The sequence below is a fragment of the Melospiza georgiana genome, chromosome 11, assembly GCF_028018845.1.
Source record: "Melospiza georgiana isolate bMelGeo1 chromosome 11, bMelGeo1.pri, whole genome shotgun sequence".
Taxonomy (NCBI): Eukaryota; Metazoa; Chordata; class Aves; order Passeriformes; family Passerellidae; genus Melospiza; species Melospiza georgiana.
In genome coordinates this window covers 16456093-16481963 of record NC_080440.1, presented here as the reverse complement: position 1 = coordinate 16481963, position 25871 = coordinate 16456093, and the positions used below count along the sequence as shown (strand labels likewise).

The following is a 25871-nucleotide window of genomic DNA, read 5'->3' as shown; positions in this document are numbered from 1 at the left end:
CCAGCTGACTTGGCTTCAGTAATTTATACAACTCAATCCTTGGCTGAGCAAAATGAATGAACCTTGCCTGTGAAACTTTGCTGTGTAAGAAAACTGCAGCAGTACAAGACACTGTGGCACTTCCTCACATCTTCAGCCAGTCAAACTTTCCCTCTGCTGTGACTTCAGCTATTCATAGAACACTAAAGTAAATTCAAGACTACAGTTTTCATCTTCCAGATGTCTAAGACCTTCATGTCTTGAATCAAAGCAAATAAGGGATCACTTAAAACTTTGAGATGTACCCCATAGCAAACACTTTTGACACCTGCCATAGTGAAATCTCCCACAATGAGGACACATCCTGCCTGGACAGGACTCACAGTTGTCTTGGGGCCAGTCTGAGACACAGATTTCCACAAGAACTATGGCAATCAAAGAAACCTCTATTTTCTGAAGTGCCAGTTGTATTTCATTACCTTTGATGTTCCTCTGTGCAATGACTGATGCAGCAACACCTCCAGAATACACCAGCACTTTCTGTGGCCATGAAATGGGCTGGAACATGTCTGACCCTCTCTCTCACATGCTTCCTAGTACTGACAGTCACAGTTCCTAAGCTCCATTTGAACCCTAATCCCTCCTCCTCCCAATAATATGTTATCCCCTACCATTTCTCTTATATTTTGCTATATTTTTGTCTTAAGCCTCTGTTTTCTTTAATAAAACCAAAACTCCTTTACAGCATACCTAACTAGTAGTGACATTCTGCACACGTTTTCCACAGAAAGAAGGGGAAAGAACAAATATAGATTTTATTCTGAGTGCTCCAATTTCAGTTCTAACTGCCATGAAAATTACCTGTACTGCTGTGTGGGACAGCAGGGCCATGATACCAGCATTAGTAAGCCACGACACTGCTTTGCTGGAGCAGGATGTGGCAGAAGGCACTGAGAACATCCAAGTCTGATGTTCTCTTTCCTAGCCTTTGCTCTAATCAGCAGTATGAAAATTAACAGAGATGTGATAATACTAAGCAAGGTAAAAGATAACACTAACAAGGTAGCAATGAGGAACATGTTTAATCTCATTAAGCACAGATAACAGTATTCTCTGAGAGAAACGTGAGCTGTCCCCCAGCCTTTCTCTGTATTTTTTGCATATGTGACTGCAGTCATGAAGATAAATCACTCAGGAATTTCCAGGAAGGCCTTGACAGAGGCTCTTTGGGTTGCCTGCTGGATTCCTGCTGTGGCCATTTGCCATGTGTCTGTCTTTCCACCCTTCTCTGAACACCAGCCCCATTTTGGGACAGCTGACACCTTAAAGAGCATCCCCCCACACCTGCAGCCCTGCTCTCCTCCTTGGTCCCATCATTTGGCAGAGAAATTCAGAACAAAGATAGTCCTGTCATACCACTGCCCACACACCTAAACTCCCTTTTAGCTGACTTCCCATCCCCTTCCACATGAATTTCAGGCTGCCATCCATGCATGCAAAGCTTGGCAATGAGCCACCCCAGGCCAGCTCTTTCTCAGACAGAGCTGTTCCTCCTCAACATCTCCTTCCTCTACACCCACATTTGTGCATTCTGTCGCATGGCCAAGCAGTGTCTCTCTCCTGCTGCATGCAGTACTCCTAAATCATCCAAAGGACCCAGAAATAAACCAAAAACTCTCAAATCTTCCTCCACCCATTCCATGGGGCTCATCTACTTTGTCCAAGGGAAGGCTTGCTAAGTCCCTGACATCAGGGGCACTGACAGCAGCTCCACATCTCTCACAGCAGACACTGAGATTTGACCCAGTTATGGGAATCTCACTGGAGTGACTGTGGCCAGCACAACATCAAACACTCCATCCTAAAAGCTGTCACCTGTGGCAATTTAACTCCTCTGCAAAAATAAAACAAAGCCCTAAAGCCTTCAGCAAGGACATCTGTAAGGTTTCTTTAGTGCTTCAAATCACTGCTGTGTGTTTTCACACTCGTGTCTGTGCAAGCTCTGCTGTTGGCATTTTCAAGCAAAGATCTGAACCTGTTTCTAAGGCACAACTCAGTCCATATCTCTGTGGATGGAAGCTTAATGGTCCTCCAGGCAGAAAGAACCCTGGAACTGCTTATTGTGTACAGCCACGACATGACAGAGAATAGTGTGCCTGTGAACAGAAACAAAACTCTGCAGCATTCAGCAGAGCTAGAAATGCAAAGGAAGCCATTAAGAGAAAAAGGAGATTGTTCTCCCAAGAGTTCTTGTCCTTATTTTGTCTGAATATATGTTCTAAAGCTAAGTAAACCAGTACACAGGAAAGGCAAGGAAAGAAAAGAAAAAATACTCCAGGGGGAGGGGGAATTCAACAGATGGAATCAACACAGGCAAGTGACACTGCAGTAAAACTGTAATTTATGTTACAATTCTCATTGATGGCTTTTTCTGGGTGCACTGGCTCAGCCACCCCTGGTTACAGCTCTGCTTTGTCACAATGGCAGCAGAGCCCAGCACGACTTTCCTTTCAAGCCCCACAGCACACTCCTGGAGCAGTTAATGCCTTACAGAACTCATTACTTGATGAAGTACTCTTTAATATCCACAATGCTGGAAAACACTTCTTGGCCCACAGCTGGGATCTGCCAGCTCATACAAAGCCATACACTCCTTCACATCTCCCTTCAGAAACCTTAAACACCCTGCCAGCCTCCATTAATTAAGATCCCCCCCACCAGGTAAATGCCCCATCCTCCTAATCCACAGCTCCCCTTCTCCATCCAGTCCTGGCATCTGCCCAGCCCAGCCAGGCTCCCACCCTGCCTGCCTGAGAACCCAAGCCCTGCAGACTCTCCTGCAATGGCTGAGAACTCCTGATCCTGGTGAGGCACAGCTCCAGCTACTCCAGGCAAGCAGACTTTGCTTCCCCAGTCATCCCAAGGGAAGGGGATTTCCATTTTGCTGCCCACTTTATTTCAGTTTTTAGCCACCTTGTCTACTCTAAAGATTTTCCCTGTACCAGGATATGCTGTGGAGTGAGAGGTGTGAGCAGAGGGCTCCTTCCCCAACATCCATGTTCCATTTTTTTTGACAGAGGTTAGGGAGGAATGGTCCATGTTTCCTGCAGCCAGCTGACAGGAAGCAGTCAGACACCACAAAGGTAGAGCAGAGCAGGAGCAGCTTAAATGGAAGGGTGTTATTTTGCCAGAATCAAGAGCATTTCCTTCCCATTCCTGAATAATTTCCTCTCTCCTCCTGCCTTGTGTTGGCTGCCTCATGACTGTACATGAAAAAGGAAGAGGAGGAGGATCTCAGGAATATTTGGAAGTCTGATGTTTTGATGTCTCGTCTAAAGCAGCACCATGCTGAGAGGAATGCACAGGGGTCAGAAAAATGAGATGTAGCAAAAGCACTGATGAAAAACAAGAATCATTCTAGGAATTAGATCCTTTTCATCCTTCCAGGCTGAAGCATATCCATCTCCCTTTCTTAAGGCACTGTCCTTCCCCTCCTCTCCCTGCAGCAGGAGCTGCCTGTGGTACACTGCAATGTTGGCTCACTTCCACAAGTCAGCATGTCTGAGAGACTCTGGCTGAGGCAGGGGGAGGAGGGAGTGACAGAGCTGGGGCAACAGAAAAGGGACTCAGGAGCCACCTGCCTGCTTCCAGCTAACATCAATGCCCTGGGAACAGCTGCCCCATGGAAGTGCTCCTGACTCCTGAGGTGATGCTTTCACAGAGGCAATGTGTGTTCATCCAGCCTCATTCTCCTGGATGTGACCCACCAGGGGAACAGGAAAACATGCCTGCACTGAAGGGGAAACAGACTGTCCAAGCATGCAGCTGCTGCTCCCTCCACAGAGCTGCTCCAACACTGCACAGCAGGCAGTGGCAAGGGGAGGAGGCATTCAGCCATGATGCTGTTCCTTCTTCTGGGAAGACAGATCCCCAGGTGGAGACTGCAGGGGTAAGGGGAAATTGCAGATTTTGAACATCATGCCACACCCCAGAAGATCTGGATGACACCTGCTTAATATGCAGGATTTTGTCCAAGACCTGTCAGGTGGTGGCAATTTCAACTTCCATGGGCTAATCCTTCTCCTGTCACCTAAAATGCTTTTTGTTTATTTATTTATTTATGGCCATATAACACTTCCTAAGCAGGGGCTACTTTGAAAACCTTTAGAAACCATCTCTTGATCCATCTTCATAATTTCATAACCAAGGGAAGGGTCATTTGTTTGTAAATTTAGACAGATGTTAGCCCCTCCTGCCCCCATTAGTCTCTAATGGGAGTGACAAGGGCTGCTCACAACCAGCAGGAGACCCCCAAGGAGCATCCCAGTGTCCCTGCCCCCACAGGCTTCTCCACCCCCAGGGCTCTGCTCTGGCTGAGGGAGGAGAACCCCTGAAGGTCTGGAGAGAGAACAGGAAGACAGTGACACATTGTTCTCATCACACAGCTCTGCAGGGCGAGCCCAGCCAGGTCATCAAACCCGGTTCCTTTCAAACACTCCTTAATACTAAATGATGATAGCAACTATTGCAGGAGCTGGAGACATTTTTCAAACCTCACTGCATTAAAACTCAAGTTCTGAAGGCTCAGTTTCTTCTTAGAAATGACTATTCCAAACTGAGGCTGTGATATTTTGAACATGGCGGGGGGGGGGGGGGGGTACTCTGCCAGAATTCATAATTACCACTATCTGTATTTCCAACTGCAAGATTAGAACTATTTTAGTCAAAACTAGAAGTTTCCACATGAAAATATTCAGCAGATTGGTAGAAAAGCATTCATAGGTCCTGAACAGAACCACCAAGAGACCCTGGATTTCCAGATCAGATAATGCACAAATTCCTATTAAGTCTGGCTGCAGAAATCTCCTTCCATAGCCTTGCTCTGCCTGAATTAGATGAGGGTGTTCCACTTCAGTACCTGAGTCCTTCCATCTCTTCCAGAGAGCTCTTTGCATGCCCACAGTGTGCAGTGCCTCCCAGTCTCCACACCTGAAACACAAGCTGGCAAAAGAGGGACACAGCCCTGAATTCCTCAGAGCCCAGCTGAGGGGGAACCAATGCCTATTTTGGGAAGGGCATGGCTATTCTCACTTCTTGTGAGGAGTTTTACAAGTTCCTGGGTGCTTCTTAGTGCAGAGGATACAAATTCTTGTATTTGATAAAGTTTTCATAAATCACAGTACCATTTTTCTGCTCAGTTTTAAGGGAGGTATTTCCAAAAGCAATTGTCACAGAACAAAAGAAAAGGTGAGCTTAACCAGAAAACCTCCTCGGGGATACATGGATTCATTACAGGGGAGGGGGATTCAGAAGGGAGCCTGTAGAAGGAAGACACCCCTAAGGAAAGTTTCACCAGAGTGGCAGCAGCAGAGAGCTGCACCAGGACTCTCAGGGGGTGCCAGGCCAGAGCTGCAGTTATTTTCTAGATTACACACTGCCACAGCAAGAACTGCTGGGAAAACACTGCTGCTATTTCCCAAAGGACTCTTGCAGAAATATCTGCTTCACTCACGTATCTCAGGGAACCTTCTGTGAAAAGACCACAAGAACTTGGGATTTGGAATGTGAAAGTGAAGCCTCTTCATAACTCTGTAACATGCTTACCCAGGCAATTTCTAATAAAGGGTGATTCAGCCTCTGAATCAGAAAGAAAAATTATCTTGCTGTTGAGAAAGATGGAATAAGGTTTGGCTGCAGGAGCAGGGCTGAAGTCTGGATGCTTAACTCAAATGACTAAGTGCTTCTTTTTCACAACCCAAATTCTGGCTACCCCAGAATAGCACCAAACCCAAAAACCAAAAATTAATGTTATAAAAAAATAAAGTTTCATATTCAAATTAAGCAATTATTTAGAGGAACTAAAAATGGAACAGAAACCAATCCTAGAATGTGAATCAAGTGAAGTGAGCCACAGAGCCTGCCATGCTCCTTTAGACCTATTTGGAAACTTGAAATTTTAGATTTACCACAACCCTACCTCTTGCTCTGCCCAAAAGAGGTCTGGCTGCAACTTTTAAAGCTGCACTGTGCCCATGTCTTTGGAAGCTTGTAAATAAGTTCTCCCCACCTTTGAGCTCTGTTCAACTCTGCAGGCCTTGGCCTTGAATTCCTGGCTGTTTTGCAATGTGTGCAATAACTTTGCTCTCCTGGATACAACCACACAGTTGTCTTACATACCTTGCAAGAGGTACAAAGCCAAACAGATACCTGGCAGAAGAAAAAGCCAGAAATATATTTAAATCCCAGTGCTCTCTGGCACTTGAAAGGTGAAATTTAAAGGTTGCATTCTGCAGAGATACCATCAAATGTAAATATTACAGATTTATAAATAGCCTATAGTGTTGCACATTCTTGCAATATTTCTCAGTGCAGATTTCATCGAGGCCACATATGATAACATTATCTCCTTTGACTATGCAAACCTTCCAAAACACATTTGTTCTTGCCTGTCCTAAAATCCAGGGCACACAGTCAATAGTCACATTCCTCACCTTATCTTTCCCATCTCCTGTTAATGCTGTCACCATAGATTTTCTTATCATCAATAATCACTTGTGTTCAGTGGGGATTTATTATTTATTGTGCCTTTAGCTCAGCCATCTTGTTTCCAAGTCTTTATTATTTGGGTGAAGTTAGTATAGAATTCACAGTGAACAGAATTCACTTCAAGACATGGAAGAGAGCAGGCATCACATCCCCAATCCTCATCTTCCCTCCCTCTGTTCTCTGGAGCCTTCCCTCCCTCCTGCAATACCCCCAAAAGGATCCTTTGCATTGCTCAGGGCACACAGGGCTCCCAGTTCCAGAACCCCAGAAATTATTAAACTTTTCAGATACATTGATATTCTTTTACACAGCTGAGCTGTTAATGGCAGGCCAATAAAAACTGGAAAGGAAAATCCAGTGTATTTTCCCACCAGGGCCATTTGCAGTCTGTCTTGTGACCACTGCACACACAGAGGCACCTGTAAAAGCAGCTTTAGCAAGTCAAAACCCTGAAGTTCTGATCCAGTTTAGGCAAATGTGGTAACTTCTGTAAAGAAAACTGAAGAAGTAAAAACTGAGTCATCATCTTTGCATGTTCCTGACTAAAAAATAAATCAATTAGCAGTAAAGCAGATGAGGCCCAGGGTGCAGCTTTCACTGGAAAGGCTTCAGAGGAACAAAGGAAGAGCAGGGAGGGTTTATTGGAAGGGACTGATGGCAGCATCAGCAATAAACTGAGCACCACTGGACTCCTGAGCAGTGTTCCTTGAAGCTGTGGTGTGAAACTCTCTGCATGTGGCACTGACCCCAAGCAGCTCATGGCCTGGAACTGCCTGGAAGATTTCACCATGGATTTTCTGACAGAATAATGTATTTACTACATACAAGCAACCCATGGACTGCTCTGGCTTGGTCAAGAGCCCAAGCTCTTGCCATGAAGAGACTGGAGCCAGGAATCTCAGATCCTTTTCTGGGTCACAGACTTCTTTTGGGACAAAACCTGTCTTTGGATGTCACTTTCTCACGTTTTACTGCAGTGGGGTGCTTTGGCATAAATTATTTGGCAATCTTCAACAGAGATGACAGAAACTATAATAAATCCTAATAATATAAATTCTGTGCACACAGCAGAACTGAGCAATTCCATCCGTTCTGCTGTTTCTCTAAATTGTTTTCTCTGAACCATTTAATACCCTTTCAATAAATACATAATAAATAAAATGTTGCAGAAAGAAAAAAGAACCATTTGTCTATCTTCTGCTTGCTAAGAACAGGTCTTTGTGATAATTACCAAAAGCAAAATACATATTTTATGATTCAAATGGCCTTTATAACATTAGTGAACTTCATTATTAAGGTGCTTAATCTCAAGGTACTTAATTCAGGTGAGTAACCTGAATATTGCTCCCTTTGTATGTGTTAAACACAATATTATTACACACTATTCCCCCCCTTTAACTTCATCCTTACACCAGAGCACAGCCTGAAGCCAGGCAGGGATGCAGGGACAGGAACTGCCCCTCCCATCTCCTCTGCATTCCACACAAACACTGCAAAGTGCAGCATAAGAAAGGAATCTTGTGGTTTAACCACAGCTGAATGCTACTCTGAGGTTTCTCCTCTTGCTGAAGTCTCCTGCAATGCTCAAGAAGTCAGCTGAGCCCCACAGGTACTCTGTAATTGCCTGCTCCTCATTTCCCAGGGCCTGGGCACAGCTTGGGTCTGAAAAGCTCCATTGAGTCCAAGAGCAATCTGTAGCTGTGGGGGAACTCAAACCAAACTACCCTCATCTGAGATATTTCATAGGCAGCTCACAAAATTTGGGGGAATTTTACAAGTTTAACCTCTTCACCTGCTCCACACACACAAAGTAGAGACAATGCAAACTCATCTTAAACCCGTGTTGTGAAAATAACACTGATCCAGGCATTAGAGTGAAAACACCTCAAAGCACAACCAGGAGGAAGTGAACAAAACCCCAAACCCTGCTTTCAGAGCAGGTCTAAGCTAACCTGAAATAGAGAAATCCATACACTGAACAAGGACAATGAAACCAGCTATTGAAATCAATCATTTACCACTCCAATATTTTTGTCTGTGCACTGAAAAATCCTTAAGTGGGATAGAAAATACAGAGTGCAGGATAGTCAGAAGTACAAACACAGCATAGATCCTGACATCTCCTACATCTGAATGCTCCATTTACCAACACAAAAATGATATTTATGAGGGAGCTTTGTGTATGTGAGAGCAAACTGATCATTACAGATTTAAAACTTGGCTGAACTTGGGATGATTTTAAGGGTGACAGGGTAAGACACACCCAGAACAAAATTCACCCCTCAATAAACCTCAAATCCAAGTAACCGGCAAAGTACTGACACTAAATCTGTATTTTATGTAGTCAAAACAACTTTTCCCTCTAGTCTTATTACTGGAAAAGGTTGAAAAAATTCTGCCCCAGACAACTCCAAGATGTGTGAGGCCACGCAGAGCAAGGCAACCCCACCAAGTTCTTGGTCCAGCCCAATTCAGCCTCTTTGCAGAGGCACAGTGGAGTTCCCTGCAAGGAGAACTCAGAGCACTGACCTCACCACAGCATCATTTTTCCTGACATCTCTTTTTTTTTTCTTTTTACATGAGGTTTATCACATTAGTCACAGATCTGATGTCTTCACCAAGATAAACCACTCTCTCAAGTTACAGATATTTTGCCTGAGCAAGGACAATGACTTTGGTGGTTATTTTTGTTTCTTTCCACAATGAACCCTGATACTGCCCTAGAGGCTAATTACATCAGGAAAGTAATCAGCATTTTGAGATGCCTTTTCCTGATGCTGTCTTCAAACCACATCTATTCAGCTTTCATCACTGCTCTCCCTTCAAACACCCCTTATCCACAAGGATCAGCTTTGGAACAATTCAGATGCTTGATGTTTCCTTGATAGGCAGTATCTGCCACTTGATGCTGAGATTTGCAGGCTGCAAAGGCAGCTCCATCCACACATTAAGTGGTTCCAGCACTATTATAGGGAATCAGATCAACCCTGATGCACCAAATATAACCTAGGGTCTCCACAGAAAGTTCTTTAACTTCTTTAATGCTGCTGTGCTGTCATTAATTAATCCCCAGCAGGGATAAACTCAAGTATCTGCATGCATTAGGCTTAATATTTTACTTCTGCCTATTTCTCACATCTTCTGGAGAAGAACATGTCTTCCACTTTGTTTTGATTTTGTAGCATTGTATTGATGACTTTATTGTTATTAATCTGTACCTCATACTTCTGCTTGAAAATCATTTACAAAAGCAGAGGAATCAATTGCTTAACACAACTCTCAGCATCTTTTACTGCAACTTGTTCATTTGCTTTGCTCAAATACAGCCTAATTTTTCTGGTATAGTAAAGAATCAAAGACTTGAATAAAAGACTTGATACCTTTATTAAAGCCTGATTGATCCAATAATCAAAACTAGGAATTATCTTCATTTCAGCTTATATTACACAAAATTGTGCCACTACACTGCCTTTAAAAATAGGTAATTTTCTACCACTCTGATTTTGTTTTAACTGAAATAATAAAATCAATAATTCTTAAACTCATTTATCTGATTGTTCTCTTCTCTCAGTAAGGGTCATTATCTCCATGTCTTTCAACCCCACTATACTTATTAGCTGGTTTTATTTTCCTCAGTTCTACTGGGCTATACCAGATCCATTGTGTACCATATTTTTTTATCTTACAAAGTCTATGGGTAAGTAATTTGCTGCCTCTTTTTCTCCCATTTCAAGCTATCATTAAAACAGCTGAAATTAGAAGATACTTATTTCATATTTCCTGACTTGTGGGGCAATGAATAATACATTATATTTTAAGAAGAGAATTTTAAATAAATGCAATCAAACTAAAGAAGTCAGACTGTTTGACCAATTCTGCAGCCACTGTGCAGAGCAGCACAACCCACAGCCCAGCCTGGAGGGAAACAGCCCAGGGAATTCCCCACTGCTGCCCCAGCCTTCTAGCACTGCATGGAAAAGCAACAACTGCATGGAAAATGTCCTCTGGCCAACCAGCAGAAATATCAAACATGCCTCATAGCTCCTGCAAGTCTTCCATGGGAGCCCTTGAACAAAATAACCAGGTAAACTTTGGCATATTCTGCTGAATAAGAGCCTCATATATCCTAATTTTTCTAACCTCATTTCTGGCAAATTCCAAGATGTAAAAATATAATCCTGTGTGGATAGACAGGAAGATGTAAATGTTGAAGGTGGAACAGAGATCTCATGGGGACAGAGTTAAATGGAAGAACCTGGGAGGGTCAGAGGCACAAAGGCAGCACAGTTCCAGGGAATGGCAGCAGCACCATCTGCTCTGGGACTCCCCTCTCCTACAGCCTTGATTTACACATTGTACAGGAGCCTGAGTATTCCCCAAAATCCTTCCTCACTTCCACTTTCACAGTCAGTGAGCAAACAAATAGAGCTTCAGAACTGAACTCCCAATCCAAGGCAAACTCCAATAGGCTTTTCAGGAAAAAGGCAGAAAGGCATCTAACATTTCTGGTTTAGTTACTCATCCTACAAGTTAGGGTTTGTTGTATATTACTACAATATACAACAGGCAGTTACTGGTATAGAGGCAGTTACTAACAAGCCTCTAGTGGGCTACAGTTCCCAGTAATTAATGATTATTTGTTCCATTTTCTCTAAATAATACAAATTTTGGCTCTCATGTTCTTACACAATGATATATACAACAAGGAAAAAAGGGCAAACCAATGTATTTTATTTTGAGCTAACAAGGTCCATGATTTCAGAAAATAAGAAACATGCAAATAATATACCAGCGCTTATGTTTCTATATAACCAGTAAAAATAAAATAAAATTAGAGAGAAAAGCCTCACTGAATGGGGAACATATCAACTGCAAAGAAAAGGTAGAGATAATACAGTTCTATCTTGCCTCAGAAAAAGTTCAAGTGCAAATTCTGGTTTTATTTTTAAAGCAATTTTACTTTTTCTCTTTTTTGGTGCGTTATTTAAAAAAGTTATGTATTGAAAACACCAAATTTAGTAGTTTGGAAAAAAAATCAACAGCAAATTTAATCATACTTGAAAACTATAATTTCTATTTATTGACTGCTAAATGAACTTAGGAAAAATGTATAGAGTGATGTCTCACAGATTACTTTCCCCTCATATAATTTTTAATAAAAATTCTGAAGTTTTGGGGTGGAAGCAAAGTTGACATTTACTGACATTTAGTAGTTAAACTGTAATCCTTCCAGAGAATGAATAGCAGAAAAAGGTGGGGGTGGAAGAGAAGGGAATCAACTTCTGCTCTGATTACACAGAAGAAAAAGTTAAAAAGCATGGAATAAACTGAATGAAAGCACAAACCCAGGAGTATTTGCAGATGAAGCTCTCCCAAACAAAGGGGAGGATGTCAGAGTTCCCAGGAATTCTGATTTTGGGCTCCCTAGAGATACTCCTTAGCAAACAGGCAGTCAGCTCTGGACCATTACTGGCCAGCAGTCCCACCAAAGTGGGAGAGATCACTGCTCCTGGTGTCTCAGTGACCAACACACCCTGACAGCTCCCAAGGTGCACAGGGATCCATTTGTGTGCTGAGGAAGGTGCTTCATAAATGGAATGAACCCATTTGCTAAAAGCAAACAGAAAATTAGAAAACCCCCACAAGGGACATGACTGCTCTGTGCAGATACAAAGCACCAGTCAAGAATTCTGTATTATCATGCAAAAATATGTGCACAGGAATCTAAAGATTGCTACAGTCCACAGGTAGAAGGTATTCCAATGAGTAACTTGCAGATTTAGATTAAACGTGGTATGAAAGTGTAAATTATCTTATTACAGTTAATTTATTTTTTAATTAAAGTTTAAGTAGCATTTGAAGCCTTGAACAGACACCTCAATGCAGCCTAATTTCTCAGTAGGGTCACTGCATTAGAAAAGTTCCTCCTATGAATGGTTTCAAGTTAAAAAGTTGAAACTGAGGGAGTTCTGTCCTGGTGAGCCCTTTTGCAAAAACACCCAAACCTGGTAGACTTGGGAGCTTTAAAGGATCCTGGTCTTCAGAGAAGGAGAGGAGCCCTTGGCAATAAGAAGCAACACAACCCAGAACATTTATACTATAATATATTAACAGTGTTAATCTCAGGCAAAGAGCATTTAATGCTCTTGTGCACATAAAGGGGGAATGACAAGCAGCAGTCTCCTGGTAATCCCCTGCACAGCAGGAAACATGGGATGATGGGACACATTCATGTTATTAATTTTTAATATAAAACAGAGCAATGCTCCTTGATGATGAAGGTGCTGTGTTGTGCACATGAGAAGGTGGTGACCAGTGGTGATAATAACAACACCTCCCCCTACCAAGCCATTCCTATGTTAACTTGCTCAAATGCAGATGGAAGATCAAGTTTAAAAGACAGAAATTTCCTTTTTGGTCTGCCCAGTCACAGCATCCTCAAGAAGCAGAAATAAATATCAGGAACTTGCACGACTGAGTTAGAAAGCAGTTGTTGAGCACTCAATACAGTCACAGCACCCTGAGTGGCCTCAGGTGCTTGAGTTTAGGGTTTACATAACCAAAACCAGAACACCAATCTCCTCAGGAGCTTTGATGCTTGGGATAGATGACACAGGAGAAGCCCCACACTGAGCAGGATCATGGATGCTTTCCCACACTACCCTCAGAGCTTTCTGTCTCACACTGGCTGCCCAGGCTCCAGCCTGAGCCATTCTCCTCCTCCAGAACTGCCCTCCTGTCAAAGCTGCTCCCTTCTGGCAGGACAGAGGAACAATCCTGCTTTGGTTTTAGACCCAGGCAGTCCTACACAGTATTTACCTCACATTGCCAAGACTGCCACAAACAGCAAGAAGCATTTAACAACAAATTACTACTGCTGTGTTGGATGTTTCATTGAACCAACACGTGTGAGAACTTTTTCCTTATTTTCCCTGGGAAACTTGGCTTTTGTGCACACAACACAGCATCCACCCTCCATCACACCTCCACAAGTGATTCAGACAGCAGAGAGGTGGGAAAGACTCAGAACTAATTGCTCTTGTATGAAGTGTTTTATCAATAATGTATACTGCTGTTTTCTGCTCCTCTGAGTGCAGCAAGAGGTCAGTTTGGCAGATCTGGAGTGTCTTGTCCCATTTCTCAACAGTAACAGACACAGAGTTAGACACCTGCCTGCCCAAGCCAGGCAGTCACAGCTGTCACAGCAGAGACACCCTGGCAAGCAGGGATTCTGAAACCCAGCTGGAAAGGAAAGTCACCCTCACACTCCCTTCACCTTCACAAGGCCTTTAACAACAGCATCTCAGCACCAGGAAAAAGTTATTACAGGGCTAAGAGACTGGAGAGAAATTCTACCTGATACCAACCCACCAGAACTGGGACTGTTTCTAAATTAATTGACCTTCCCCCATGTGCCACTCTCACTTTGGCAGTCTGCTTCCCTGCACTCTTTGGAGATGCTACTTTGTAGGTTTTCAAACATTAAAAAAAAAAAAAATCAACTTTAAACCCTCCCAACTAAACATGATAAACCTGGAAAACCACCTAATTCCGGTACACAAGACTGCTGTGCAGATATTTTGCCCTTTGTAAGCATGACTTACATCCCATGAACTCTGATGCAAAGCCAGATACTTGCTAAGAAACTGAAATAAAGAGTAAGAATACAACCAGCTCCCAAAGTAGTTTTCAATTCTATTCCAAGTTCCAGATACAAAGTTTAGCCTTTAAAAGTCAATAGCAGACATGCAAAAATTGAATTTAAACCTGCATTGGGGTGCATCATTTCATCATATATTTAAGCCAGTTTAAAGTATTAACTACCCATGTCTGAAGTTTCAGCTTCTGGTTTGAACTGTCTTTAGCAGTTGGGTTTTACCCTAATTCATATTAAATGTGAAAATAAGAAGCAGAATATGCCTGAAAGGAACTTTCAATAACATTACACTGTTTTTATTTCCACAGGCCAAGTCTCATAAAGCACCTTCCTCCCTGCCCTTCAGAAGAAGGGGGGAAAAAGGATCTAAATATGAATAGTTGTTGCAAAAAACCTATTTCACTTTATGTTTACACCCAAGTTTGGACAAGTACAAGTTGTCCAGGAAGACACAGCATTAACATGAAATTATTGTGCAAGGGATGGACAATACCCAGAGGCACAGCCTCTGAGCTGAGGCCACAGCTCCATTTCCCTCTCCTTAGACAGGAGGATATTGTACCCCTGAAGCAGCAGCACATTTAACACAAGAGAAACAATAATATGCCTTCTGAAGCTCAAAGTTTCATTATTTATCCTGACAGTTTTGTGTTTATCTGTTGCAACAACTGGATCTGGGAGATCACAGCTAAATTTGTACAGTATATTAAAACTACAGGGGGTTTCTTCACATTTGAAATGCTCAGAGGAGCTCTGTTTTCTTTCAAGATCTCCACAGCATCACAACCTCTCAGCTCCTGGGGCAATGAATTTCACAGGTTAACTGTGTTTTAGAAATTCCTTTTAAATAATGCAATATTCCCAGGTCAATAGCAGCAAGGCTCAGTTCCCACCCTAAGGAAATGGGTGCCTTGGAAAACCCAACCAAGCAGGTTTAATTGGAGCAGGTTTCACATTACTGGGCAAGGTGAAAGGATTGACAATTTTCTGCGTTATCATTCACACACAGACATTGAACATGGGTCAGAAAGAATAGTGCTCTGCTCCCCTTTATCACAAACTTACTGCTACAGGGTTTGGATGGATGCAAAAGCTCTATTCTGTTCATAGAAAAACTCCTTAAAAAGCAGAGGACACAGCAGCGCCCTTACAACAGAGGCTTGAAAGAACAGGAAGCTTCAAAGCATCAAGGAACCACCAAGCCCCATCTACCTCCCAAATGTCAAATTTTGACTGTAAATTGATTGGAAAGGGAAGAGCAGAACAAAATGAAAGGCTTTTACTCTTCACCAAGACAATGGGGACGTTGTGCTGTAGCGTGGCTGCAGCAAGGCCGGTACGGTGGCACAGAAAATGCAGCGCCCTCCCCTCCCTGCCTCGGATCTCTGACATCTTTGGTGCTAACAACTCGTTGCTGTGGAAACCAGACTGCCTCTGACAAAGCCACATTGACTCAAAGCAACATGTGGGAAAATGCAACAAGGCCCTGAGAGAAATTAATCCTTTACGTGAAAAATAAATACAATTTTGGTTAAAAATTAAGCAAGTAAAGGGGAGTATTTCTCAGAGTTCGAACAACAGCAAGGATGACACTGGCAAATGTCAGGCCTTGTGGCACTGGAAAGGGATTTTAAGGACATTTCATCCCTGAATATATGTTAGATTCTGGGCTACGGAGTACACAGGAGTCCAACACAGAACACAGGTGTGTGAGGCAGCTGCTCCCTACCCAGTTTGAAACTGCTCTCGTTTGAAAACAAAACCCCACCCAGCCCCACCCCGCAGTACAACAGAAGGCAAGGCTGGCACAAAGCAGCACTGAGGGCTTTCACAAGGCCCAGGCTGACTCACACCTGGGCAAAACACCCAGCCAAAACCTCAGCACAAGCCAGGCCTGGCCAGAGATCACGAGTGCTCCACGCCCTGCCATTCCCAAACCATTTATATATCTCAGAAATGCCATCCAAAAATCCCATAAACAATCAAATTTTTCTCTGATTTCTCTCCTTACAACAGTCTCAATAAATCTGTCCTCAGCCTTTGTTGACTCAGATCCCAGGAGCTGCTTTAGGGCCTGTTACTTGGAATGCCAGCATCCTTAAGAGAGTATTTAGGAAAAAAAATCCTGGGAAAAAGCCCATGGACAGGAGCCAGAGTTTGAACTGGCAAGACTTAAGATCTGTGCACAGTGCAACTTTAAAAAGACTGGCTCCTTATCCAGATCATCTGAAATTACTCATAAAGATGGCACACTCAGAGTGATTTGTTTGGGTTTGGGGGGTTTTTAAAACAAATTCAGCAGGCAAACTTCTCTGAAAGAAAAGTTAACTTTCGTACAAATCTAATATTTGACTTTTTTCTTAATACAGGCCATGAAAGCTCCAGTGCAAAGTGCCAGGTATCACAAAGATTCAGGAACTGGGAGGCCACTCATGATTTACATGCTGAGCAAGAATCCTCTCCCCTTCACTGCCGAGGTATTAAAATGCTGCAGCGTTACAGCTTAATCTCATTTACGGAGCTTTGAATCATCTTAAGTGCTTAGGAAGTCTGTGTAAAATACCACAATCCCTGCAGTTCATACACCCTAATCCACACAGACCACACCAGCAGCTTTCACTGCTGCTGATGGAAAGGAGTTCTCACGGTTTCCCATTAGTTAAGCAGGGCTGCCCAGCTCCAGCACCGGCCACATCCCTGCCCCTTCCCTTCCCTTCCCCTCGGTGTCGCTGTGTCTTCGGAGAGTGCAAGAGCCACACGGACTGCACGCAACCCTGCAGGGCCAAAAGACATAAAACACATAAAGCTCTGCAGACAACTGTACTGTTGGTAATAGAATATTACACACCATCCTGAAGTCTGCTGTTCTAAAAACACATTTATCATGGAAAAGCAAAACAGGGAAACAAATTCAGGTCGTATGAGAAATGGGAAGTTCTTCAGGGTTCAGCAAAGATCAACTGCAAAACTATTTAGGGATGCAAAATGCTGCATGATGGTGTAAATAAATCAAAGACTGTATCATTTTTTAAAAGAAAAAAATTAATCACTGTATACAGTGAAGGCATTAGAACAGAACACTTCATAGGCAAGATATTAATCCACTCCCTCAAATTTGCATTGCCTCTTGCTCCCAATAACAGTGACACCTTCTTTCTCTGTGCTTCCCATGAATTTATCACAGCAGGGACATAAACTGTGCTTTCTGCTGAAACTGAACTGGCACAAAAGACAACAGGAAGCCATTCATTCTCAAGCCAGGCCACTTTTAACACAGGGTGCTACCACAGACAGAGGAAAATACACTAAGGAGAAAGGGATGCGTGTGAGCCTTGACAGTCAGGTGTGGAGCTGATTCTTCCCAAATGTTATCAGGTTTTTCCAATCTGGGAATCTCTCTACGTGATATGACCATAAGTAAATACACCTGAAGTACACTTGTGTTGCAAATTAAGTTTAAAATTCGTGCATCTTGCTCCTTTACACTTAAGCTGATTTGCAAAATCCAGTTACCTGCAACGAGACTCCCACTAGCACAAATCAGCGAGGTTTCCTTCGGTTAAATGGCACAGAGGATTTATACTCTAGAGCGAGGAGGGGCAGACAGAGAGGAGCCCTCTAGTCCGAGCGGTGTCTGACCGAGGCACACACGTGCTGTGCTTTCAGCAGCCTCCCCGCAGCTGAGTCAGGCACTTATCTGCAGCTTTATCGGCTCTTTGAACCCGGCAAGGCGGGGAACACGCCTTGATCTTCCCCAGCTTTGCTGCCGTGCAAGTCAGGCTGTAACGTGTGCCGGCTTGCTGAGAGACCGGGGGAGAACAGAGAGGTGCAAAGCAGCATCAACGTAGTTCTGCTTTTTCAAGATGACTTAATGGTTTATAGCATTTGGCTTTCTGTTTCTGCTTCTTAGGCTTAATTAATTGCCATTGAATAAAATAAATTTATTACATATGGTTCCATTATTTCAGACTGAGCCCACATTTTTTTTTTAATTATTTGCTATATTTCAAATAAAGAGCAGACCAGTCAAGAATATCAGATCTTCAAAGTAAATGGATAAGTCCTCGTTTTTTTAAAAATTAACTAGTCCAACTGACACTTTGAAAGGTGCCAGTCTGGCCCCAATAAGTACAAAGTGCTCAAAGGCTCTGGTCTTGAATGACTCACTGGTTTAAAAACAATTCTTGTAGCAGTAGAAACGACCCACTTTTTAATCGACTGGAAGTTATTTTAGGTATTTTATGCATATTTACATAATAGTCACCAAGATTGGCACTGAAGGATAAAATTCAAGGACCAGTCTGATGCTATCCATATTTTAGGCACTCTGTGTAGACAGGGCTGCCATTTCACTGGAACTCTTCTGAACTCCTATTCATTCTATGCTGTATCCAGCTTTGATCTACAGCACAGCCCCCAGACTTTGTTACTCAGACCAAGCTGTGTTACTGACACTGGATTTACTGTAGCATGAGATAAACCCTCTGCAGGGAACATGGTAGGTAAGAGAGAACTACAGAACACTTGACTAGGAAGTGCTGATTGCCTCCAGAAACACACAATCATTCCAGAAGGGCTGCTTCACCCTGGATAAAGCCTGTTACACTTGGTTCCCCTAACTGTCATCACAGTTCTAAGCTTAGCACACCATTATTCTTCCTTATGCCAAAAATGTTGAAATGGTTCATTCCTAATCTGGCATAATTCTCTTCTAAAAATGCAATCTGCAGCATCTCAGAAGATTGGTAACATTTCCTATTCTACAAGCAATCATCAGCCTAAAATAACCTTCACTTTCACTGTGTGCAGTGCTTTCTCCACTGCTGCATTATTTTCCTTGGTCATTATCTTACTTCGGGCAGCAAGCAGGGTATTTTACAAGCACCAGCTATTTAGGTAATTTGCAAAACAAATACTTTGGACTGTACAGGCTCCTGTGTGTGAGCAATCATGACCTAGCTCCAGGGTAAACTAACTGGAAACAGACTATCCCAATAATAGCTTTTGCAGAACTATTTAATGTAATCAGAAACATTAAAATTGAGTGGGAGACAGAAACATAGCTCAAGACTAAATCAAACTGAGGCAGAATGCCTGTGTCTGTCCACAGCAACTCACCTATGGAAAGCAGAACAACATTCTCTAGATAGTCCTATGTGCAGGTCCCAAGAATAATTTTGGGAAGGACTTATTTTAAAAAAAAATTTTCTCCATTATCTGTTTTATTTCCTTCTGAGAAGAAAGTTGTGCTAACACTCTTATGCATAGCAGCAGAGACTCCTACTCTACAATTATTTCAATCATTCACTAAATATTCTTCAAACCTAAAAGGCAAGGAGGGTGTTCAATTTTGTGTTTGCTTTTTGCTTTATTTAACATTTGGGCTATGCCTATTTGTCTTCAAATCAGCAAGTTATAGTCACTTTCCTGCTGGCACAGAGCAGCACAACACATTTTCCATGAGGCAGGGGATGCCTTATCTCACTATTTATTCCAGAGGATAAGGTCTGTGTGTAGATGTGGTACTTGGGGACATGGTTCAGTGGTGGGCTTGGAAGTGCTGGGTTAATGGTTGCACTTGATCTTTAAGGCTTTTTCCCAACCTAAGCAATTCCATGAAGTAGCAGGTCCATTCATACACCCTCCCCCTGAGCCTGGAAGTGCTGGGTGGCTGGAGGATCTGCAGCACACAGGATCTGCAGCACACCCCCCAGTGCTTAGGGGGAAGCATTTTACCACTGCTACTCAGGAGTTACCCATCCCCAAAGTGCCAATGCACCCATAACCAAAGTTTCCTGAAATTCCAAGGGTCTTTGTTTTGTGGCTGTGCCTGAACTGTCCTTCCTTTTCTTCTGGAAAAAAGCACCACCTCTTTACTGAAGATAAATAGTATGGCAATGATGTCTAACACTGTTTTTATATCCTGAAACATCCACCAAAATCATGAAGCTACAGGTGCAGAGAAGCCCCAATACCCTGCAGGAGGCTCCCTACCTCTCTGTTCTCTCTATTCTTATTATTTCTTAATTCCAGCTCTGAGCCCTTCCTACCATCTTCCACAAAACAAAGGAGATCATCAAATACATGGAAGTATTATTTTGACACCACTTAGCAGGAATTTGTGCCAAAAAGGAAATGAGGGAGAAGGAAAGAAAGAACAAGGAGCTTTAGGTTGGGGTTTTTTTTCATGGAAGGCAAGTCCCAGGAGTTCACATTTATCCTCACAGGTAAGCAGCTATTTTGGTTTCCTCCTCTCCCTAAAAACAGTGAGGAGTGCAAACACCAGCAGAGAACACTGGGGCAGATGTCAGTGTTAAGGAAGTGGAGGTTAAACTTGCCCTAAAGCCTCAAAAGGTAAAGTGAACAGAAGGGGGCAGGCTGGCAGAGAGGAGATAAAAATAGAAGAGTGACTAGACTTCACTTGACAGCTATTTCTGGACCAACTATGGAAAGAGATCTGAGAAGCTTTTCTATTTGTAAGGGAGGCAGAGACCAAAGCATAGCTGCCTTCTAGAAGGCCACAGTCCTGCACAGCAGTTTTGTTTATGCTTCTGCTTTTCTAAATCCTCATGTTCTCACTATTTGGAAACAGTGCTGCTCAGCCAAAATGTCATTATGTGTCTAAGTGAGAAACCAGATGAGATTTTCTGGAGCAGGACAGCAATGCCTGTGGCATTTCAATTTAACAGAAACAAAGCTGACAGCACATTGTAAACTGGGCAGCAAATCACAATGCCAAGCAGAGTAAACTAAGCCACACAGTATTTTAGGAAAATAACCAAAACCCTGCAGTATCTCCAAAAGGATGTCTTGTGTTTTCCCACTCCAAAATGATTAATGAAATTCTAACCTGTTCCAATTATAGATATGGATTAACAACAACAGGGACCTCCCAATTCCAGCATGGAGTGCTTGACTGATGTATGGCTCTGGGAATGAATATTTTTGCCTGTTCAAGCCCTTTCCTCTTGAGTACCCCTGCTAAAATTCCTTCCATTGAGTAATTTCTATCCAGACCCTGGCTGTGCTTGCTCTGTTCCCATTTAAAAGAAAACCTGCAGGCAGAAAGCAGTGTGATCTGCCCAGTCAGGAGCTGCTTTAATGGGCAAGTTTGATGTAAAGGAGAACAGCCTATTACACTTTATCTTCAGCAGCAGGAGTGATGTTCTTCCTTTCCCAGGAGCAGGTTACAGCAAGCACTCTCATGCCTGAAGTATTTGTCCACAAATATACATAAATCTCAATGGATATGTGCAAGCAACCTCCAGAAAAAAATCCATCCAGCATCCCTTTTTTTTCATGTTCAACTTGCAACTCAGTCTTTCCATTTCTCTTTACCTGTCATACCAGTTGGGTTTGCTCTGTAACAGCTTCATCAGTCTCACTTTCTATTCCTGTAAGTGAATGATAACCCTGCCATCACACCTGAGAAGAACAAGCAGTGGCAAGGCCCTGTTGTCCCTACACAGAGAATTCTGCTGTGAAGCTGTTTCTGAATATTTTTTCCTAAGCTTCTTGTCCCTTTTACATAACTGCTTTGACTGGATGATTTGCTCTGAACTGTCATCTGGAGCAGGTTTGGGACTTGTGTGGCCCAGTTCAGGTTTCACAAGAAACAAAGGAAAACTTCCTATGAATATTTTCATCCTTGCAAATATCTTCAGGGCTGGGAAAAGATGTTTCTATTCTTGCAAATTAACCAAGCAGAGTTTTTATCCCTCCTTGTTGGATAATCTCCTCACCAGACCATCTTTGCAGAGAGCAGAGGATTCTCTCTGGGCTGCTGGCAGTTTTACTTAATTGCATGTTTAACTTTTTATTCAGCACTTAAACCCATAATGATGAGAAATGCACACATGCAAGCAGCAAACTATTATCTGCCATTCAAACTCCCTAGAGAACTTATAAACATCTTAATATTGCTGCCATGCTTCTGCCCTGTTCAGAAGAAAAGTGCACACATTGCACAGCTGGATGGGAAACAGGATGACAAACACATTTACAGGGTAAGGTCAGTGATCCATCAGCTACTGCTGACCTGAAATGACTGGAGAAGTGGAACTTTGGTCCTTAATGTATATTAAAAGTTCTGAAAAATCAGCCCACTCAATCAGTGCTAAACATAAACAGGTATTAGAGACTCCACCAATAGGTTCCTCCAACCCATCAAGCAGAAGACATTCTATCAGGGCACAGCAATTTCCATTCTCTTCTCTCTCTCCCCAACTCTGAGGGCTAAAATAAAAAAATAGTTTCAGATGCTAATATACTAATATACATTGGAATATGTTTGCTACTGCATTCCAGAGGTACAAAATTTGCTCTGGAACATACTTGTTGCTACTGGATTGCCCTCTGGAAAGGCAACTTCTGTTTTAAAATGCTTCCAGCCCTTATGACTGCAAACCCTTTGAAGTGTGAATGATCTCTAACCAGCAACAAAGCCACTGAACTCTTCAGAAACAGCAGATCAGCTTCAGCATTAACTATGATCCTTCATCACAGTATGCTAAGTTTAGAAATTAATGTTGCTAGCACTGCAGAAGGACCTGATTAATGGATCATCTCAGAGATACAAAGATGTGACACTCCCCATGGCAGGTGCAAACCCCAGGACCTGCAGTCTGTTGTCAAAACCTCCAGTTTCCCTATGATAAACTTCTGTCAGTCAGCTATGTGAAGCTAATACAAAAGAGTGTGATAAACTCCATCAGAGTGTTGGAAACACGTGAATTAATCAGCAAATTATTGTATTATAAGCTTTTCTAGCTCCTCTATTAATTTTTTTTCCAGTACCCAAAGCTGCCAGGTGTTTCCAGGCTTCTCTATCACAATGCAAAGTTCTGTTTGCTAGAGACCATCCTCAGGCTTTGGTAGAGCCTCCAGCTGACCTCTGGCAGATCCACTCTGCTCCCAGCAGACATGGAGTGTGAATAGGGACAGGAAGGATACCTGAGAGCCTCCTGGACCCACCAGATTAACACCAGCAAGGAATCTGTAACACCCACAATAATTCTCATGACAATTATTTCAGCTGCTTTTAGTCTTCTGGTACTGAACCATCCTGGTTCTCATTTAGGCTGCTTTTTTCCCAATAATGTGGTTTAAGAGCACCAAGGAAATTTTCAAGTTTAAAAGCTGCAGAACAAAAGGCAAGTAAGCTTTATGCTCTCTAATGAATGGTTATTGCTCCATTTATTTAAGTGGTACTTACCACCATAAATATCTACTAAACTCACTTGCCATACTGGTGTAATCAGTGCTTTCCCAGGAAATAGCCTTTGGTAAATTGATCACAAAAATAAAGGAGGAATATAAATTAACAACTAGAAATTCTCCTTAAGAAAAATCTTCATACAGAGGAAAGACTGAAGATCAATGAACATTTAAGTATTTCACAGCTTAGGCCTATTCACTGCACAAGATCCAAAATAGTTTCCTTTGTTGAGTATTGCATAATATGTTCATTCAAAATCTAACAAGTTTTCTCCCAGAACACACCAAGACACGGTTCTCTCCCCCGCTTTCTTGTCTTTTAAATATGAACACAAGAATTTCACAGCTGATAACGTTATTCTGGAAACTACACAGAATATTCTGGAAAAGACTCAAGCTGGGACTCCAGTGTTGTGATAGCAAATGTTTCCACATATTCAGATTCTTCACACATCACTCTTTGAGAAAGGTAAGCACAGAACGAGTAGCTTTTACAGGGAATGAACTTTGGCCTCCAAACCATAAATAAGGGAAAAAAGACAAAACACACATACCTTCAAAGCACATTTCTGGCCTGTCTGCTTGTTGAAACACTCCAGTACTTTGCCATTGATTCCTAACCCTAGCACACGTTTGGAGAGTTTGTAGTCGTCTGTAACTGCATGTTTTTTTATCTCTAGTTTGACATGGGCTGTTCCTCCAGGCAAGGATTTCACGCTGCTCTTGCTCTCCACACTGCTCTTGCTCTCCACGAGACTTTCTGCCTGGGATTCCTGTTCACCTTCACTTTGTTCCATATCAGGGAAGACTCTGGGATGACAGAGATACCCCACAGGAATCTGTCGGGTACCTTCAGCAGAGCCCGTTCTCTAAAGCAATCAAACCCAGTGCTTCAGGCAGTCCATTTGCTCGCCATTTAGTCCTGAGTAAAAATGTAAACACATGTTAGTAATTGATATCAACTAACTATTGTCCCACCTGACCGCTATTCTCTTAACAAGATGACCAGGTGCCAGAGAGAACACAAGTGAAGGGTCACCTCAGGAAAGCACACTTGAGCTTTACAGACCTGTCACCCCAGTTCAGTACACACAGCTCTCAGGCTGCAGGTATAAATCACTGCTTCTACTGCAACAAAAAGTTACTGAGTAACTGCTGGGTCTTGGACTAACATCACAGCTAAGGTCTGTACAACAGAACAAGGCTTCGAGCTCAACAACCCTCATCAACCACTTGTTGCCTCAACGTTTCATATAGAAATCCTCACAAGGGTCCCCTGCCTCATCCCGACACTCCCAAATTGCGCAAGAGAACCACGAATACCTGGACTGAACCCCAGAGTGGCACTGCCTGAGGAGGCACCGAACTCTGGGACTGCGCTTTAATTGCCCGGGTCCCCATGCTAGGGGCAGGGACCTCCAAACCTCCCAGAAACTGCAGTCCGTGGAGATGCCATGGCGTGGCTCCCAAAGCCAGGAGGGTCCTGCTGGGGACCTGAGGGGAATCCCCGGGCCGGGTGCCGGTGCCAGCAGCGCCGTTACCAGGAGCGGAGGGGCCGCTCGCTCAGGCCCCCGCGCTGAGGCGGCGGCGCAGGGCGGGAAAGCCTTGAGGCGAAGCCGGGAGAGCGGGGGGCGGCGGCGGCGGGAGCCGGGCGGGGGCAGCTCCACGCCGGAGCTCCATTACCTGCCTGTGGCGGCGCGGCCCCAGCCGAGGCTTCCCGGAGCGGCTCGGGGAAGGCGGGCTCTGCCTGGGTCCGCCCCGCCGCCCCGGGCAGGTGCGCGCCGCCTTCCCGCCCCGAGCCGCGCCGGGCTGCCGGCGGCGGGACCGGCCCGAGCCCCGACAAGCGGCCCGGACTGGGCCGGGCCCGAGAGGGGAGCGGGAGCTGCCTCGTGTTCAGCTTCCACTGCTCGGGCTCCCCTGGACAACCCTGGTGGGGAACAACCCCCGCGGTGGTTTTAAGGTGATCTAGGGCGGCGATTTACCGCACGATATTAATTTATTGGGGTAAACGGCCCTGCTAGAGGGGGGAAATGAGGCTGCAGCGGCGGCGGCTCCGGGCTGGTACCGCAGCGCGCCCGCGCGGTGGCACCGCCGGCCCTTCCCCCGATGGCTCCTCGGGGAAGGGAGAATCGCCACGCTCGCTCCGAACCCTGTGTTAAACGGGCTGTTACAGGGAGATGAGATAGCGGGCAGTGATCCTTCAGGCGCTTGGCTACCGGAAGGCTGCTCTCACTTAATGCAGTCACTGAACGCGACCAAAGACGCGGTCAGTGTTTCTCGGCACTTTCGGATGCACAGTCAGGATACTAAAAGAGATGGTTCCCACAGCAACTGTCGCTCATCAGTGGTGCACAGAGTGTGGTTCCAGGGATGTGAAATGCTGAGCTTTTTTCCCTACATGTGAAGATGAGTCATGCATCGAAATGGAGCTGTATTCGTATCACTGGAAGGAGCTTAAAGTTCACATGCTTTA

At 43.7% G+C, this 25871-nt stretch overlaps 1 protein-coding gene across 2 annotated transcripts in view; it reads right to left on the bottom strand.

The window, feature by feature from the left end:
• Window positions 1–25162, bottom strand: part of MAPKAPK3 (MAPK activated protein kinase 3) — a 46500-nt gene extending 21338 nt beyond the window's left edge. The window contains exons 1-2 of one of the 2 annotated variants that reach the window (XM_058032146.1): window positions 25082–25162; window positions 23953–24320 (exon numbers count right to left, since the gene is read on the bottom strand). In XM_058032146.1, the coding sequence (XP_057888129.1) occupies window positions 23953–24195 (243 nt within the window). In that variant the 5' untranslated portion in view covers window positions 24196–24320; window positions 25082–25162. Of the gene's footprint in view, window positions 1–23952; window positions 24321–24721; window positions 25001–25081 lie in introns of those variants that run through there. The other variant, XM_058032147.1, reaches the window with a different exon arrangement.
• Between the last annotated feature and the right edge of the window lie 709 nt (window positions 25163–25871).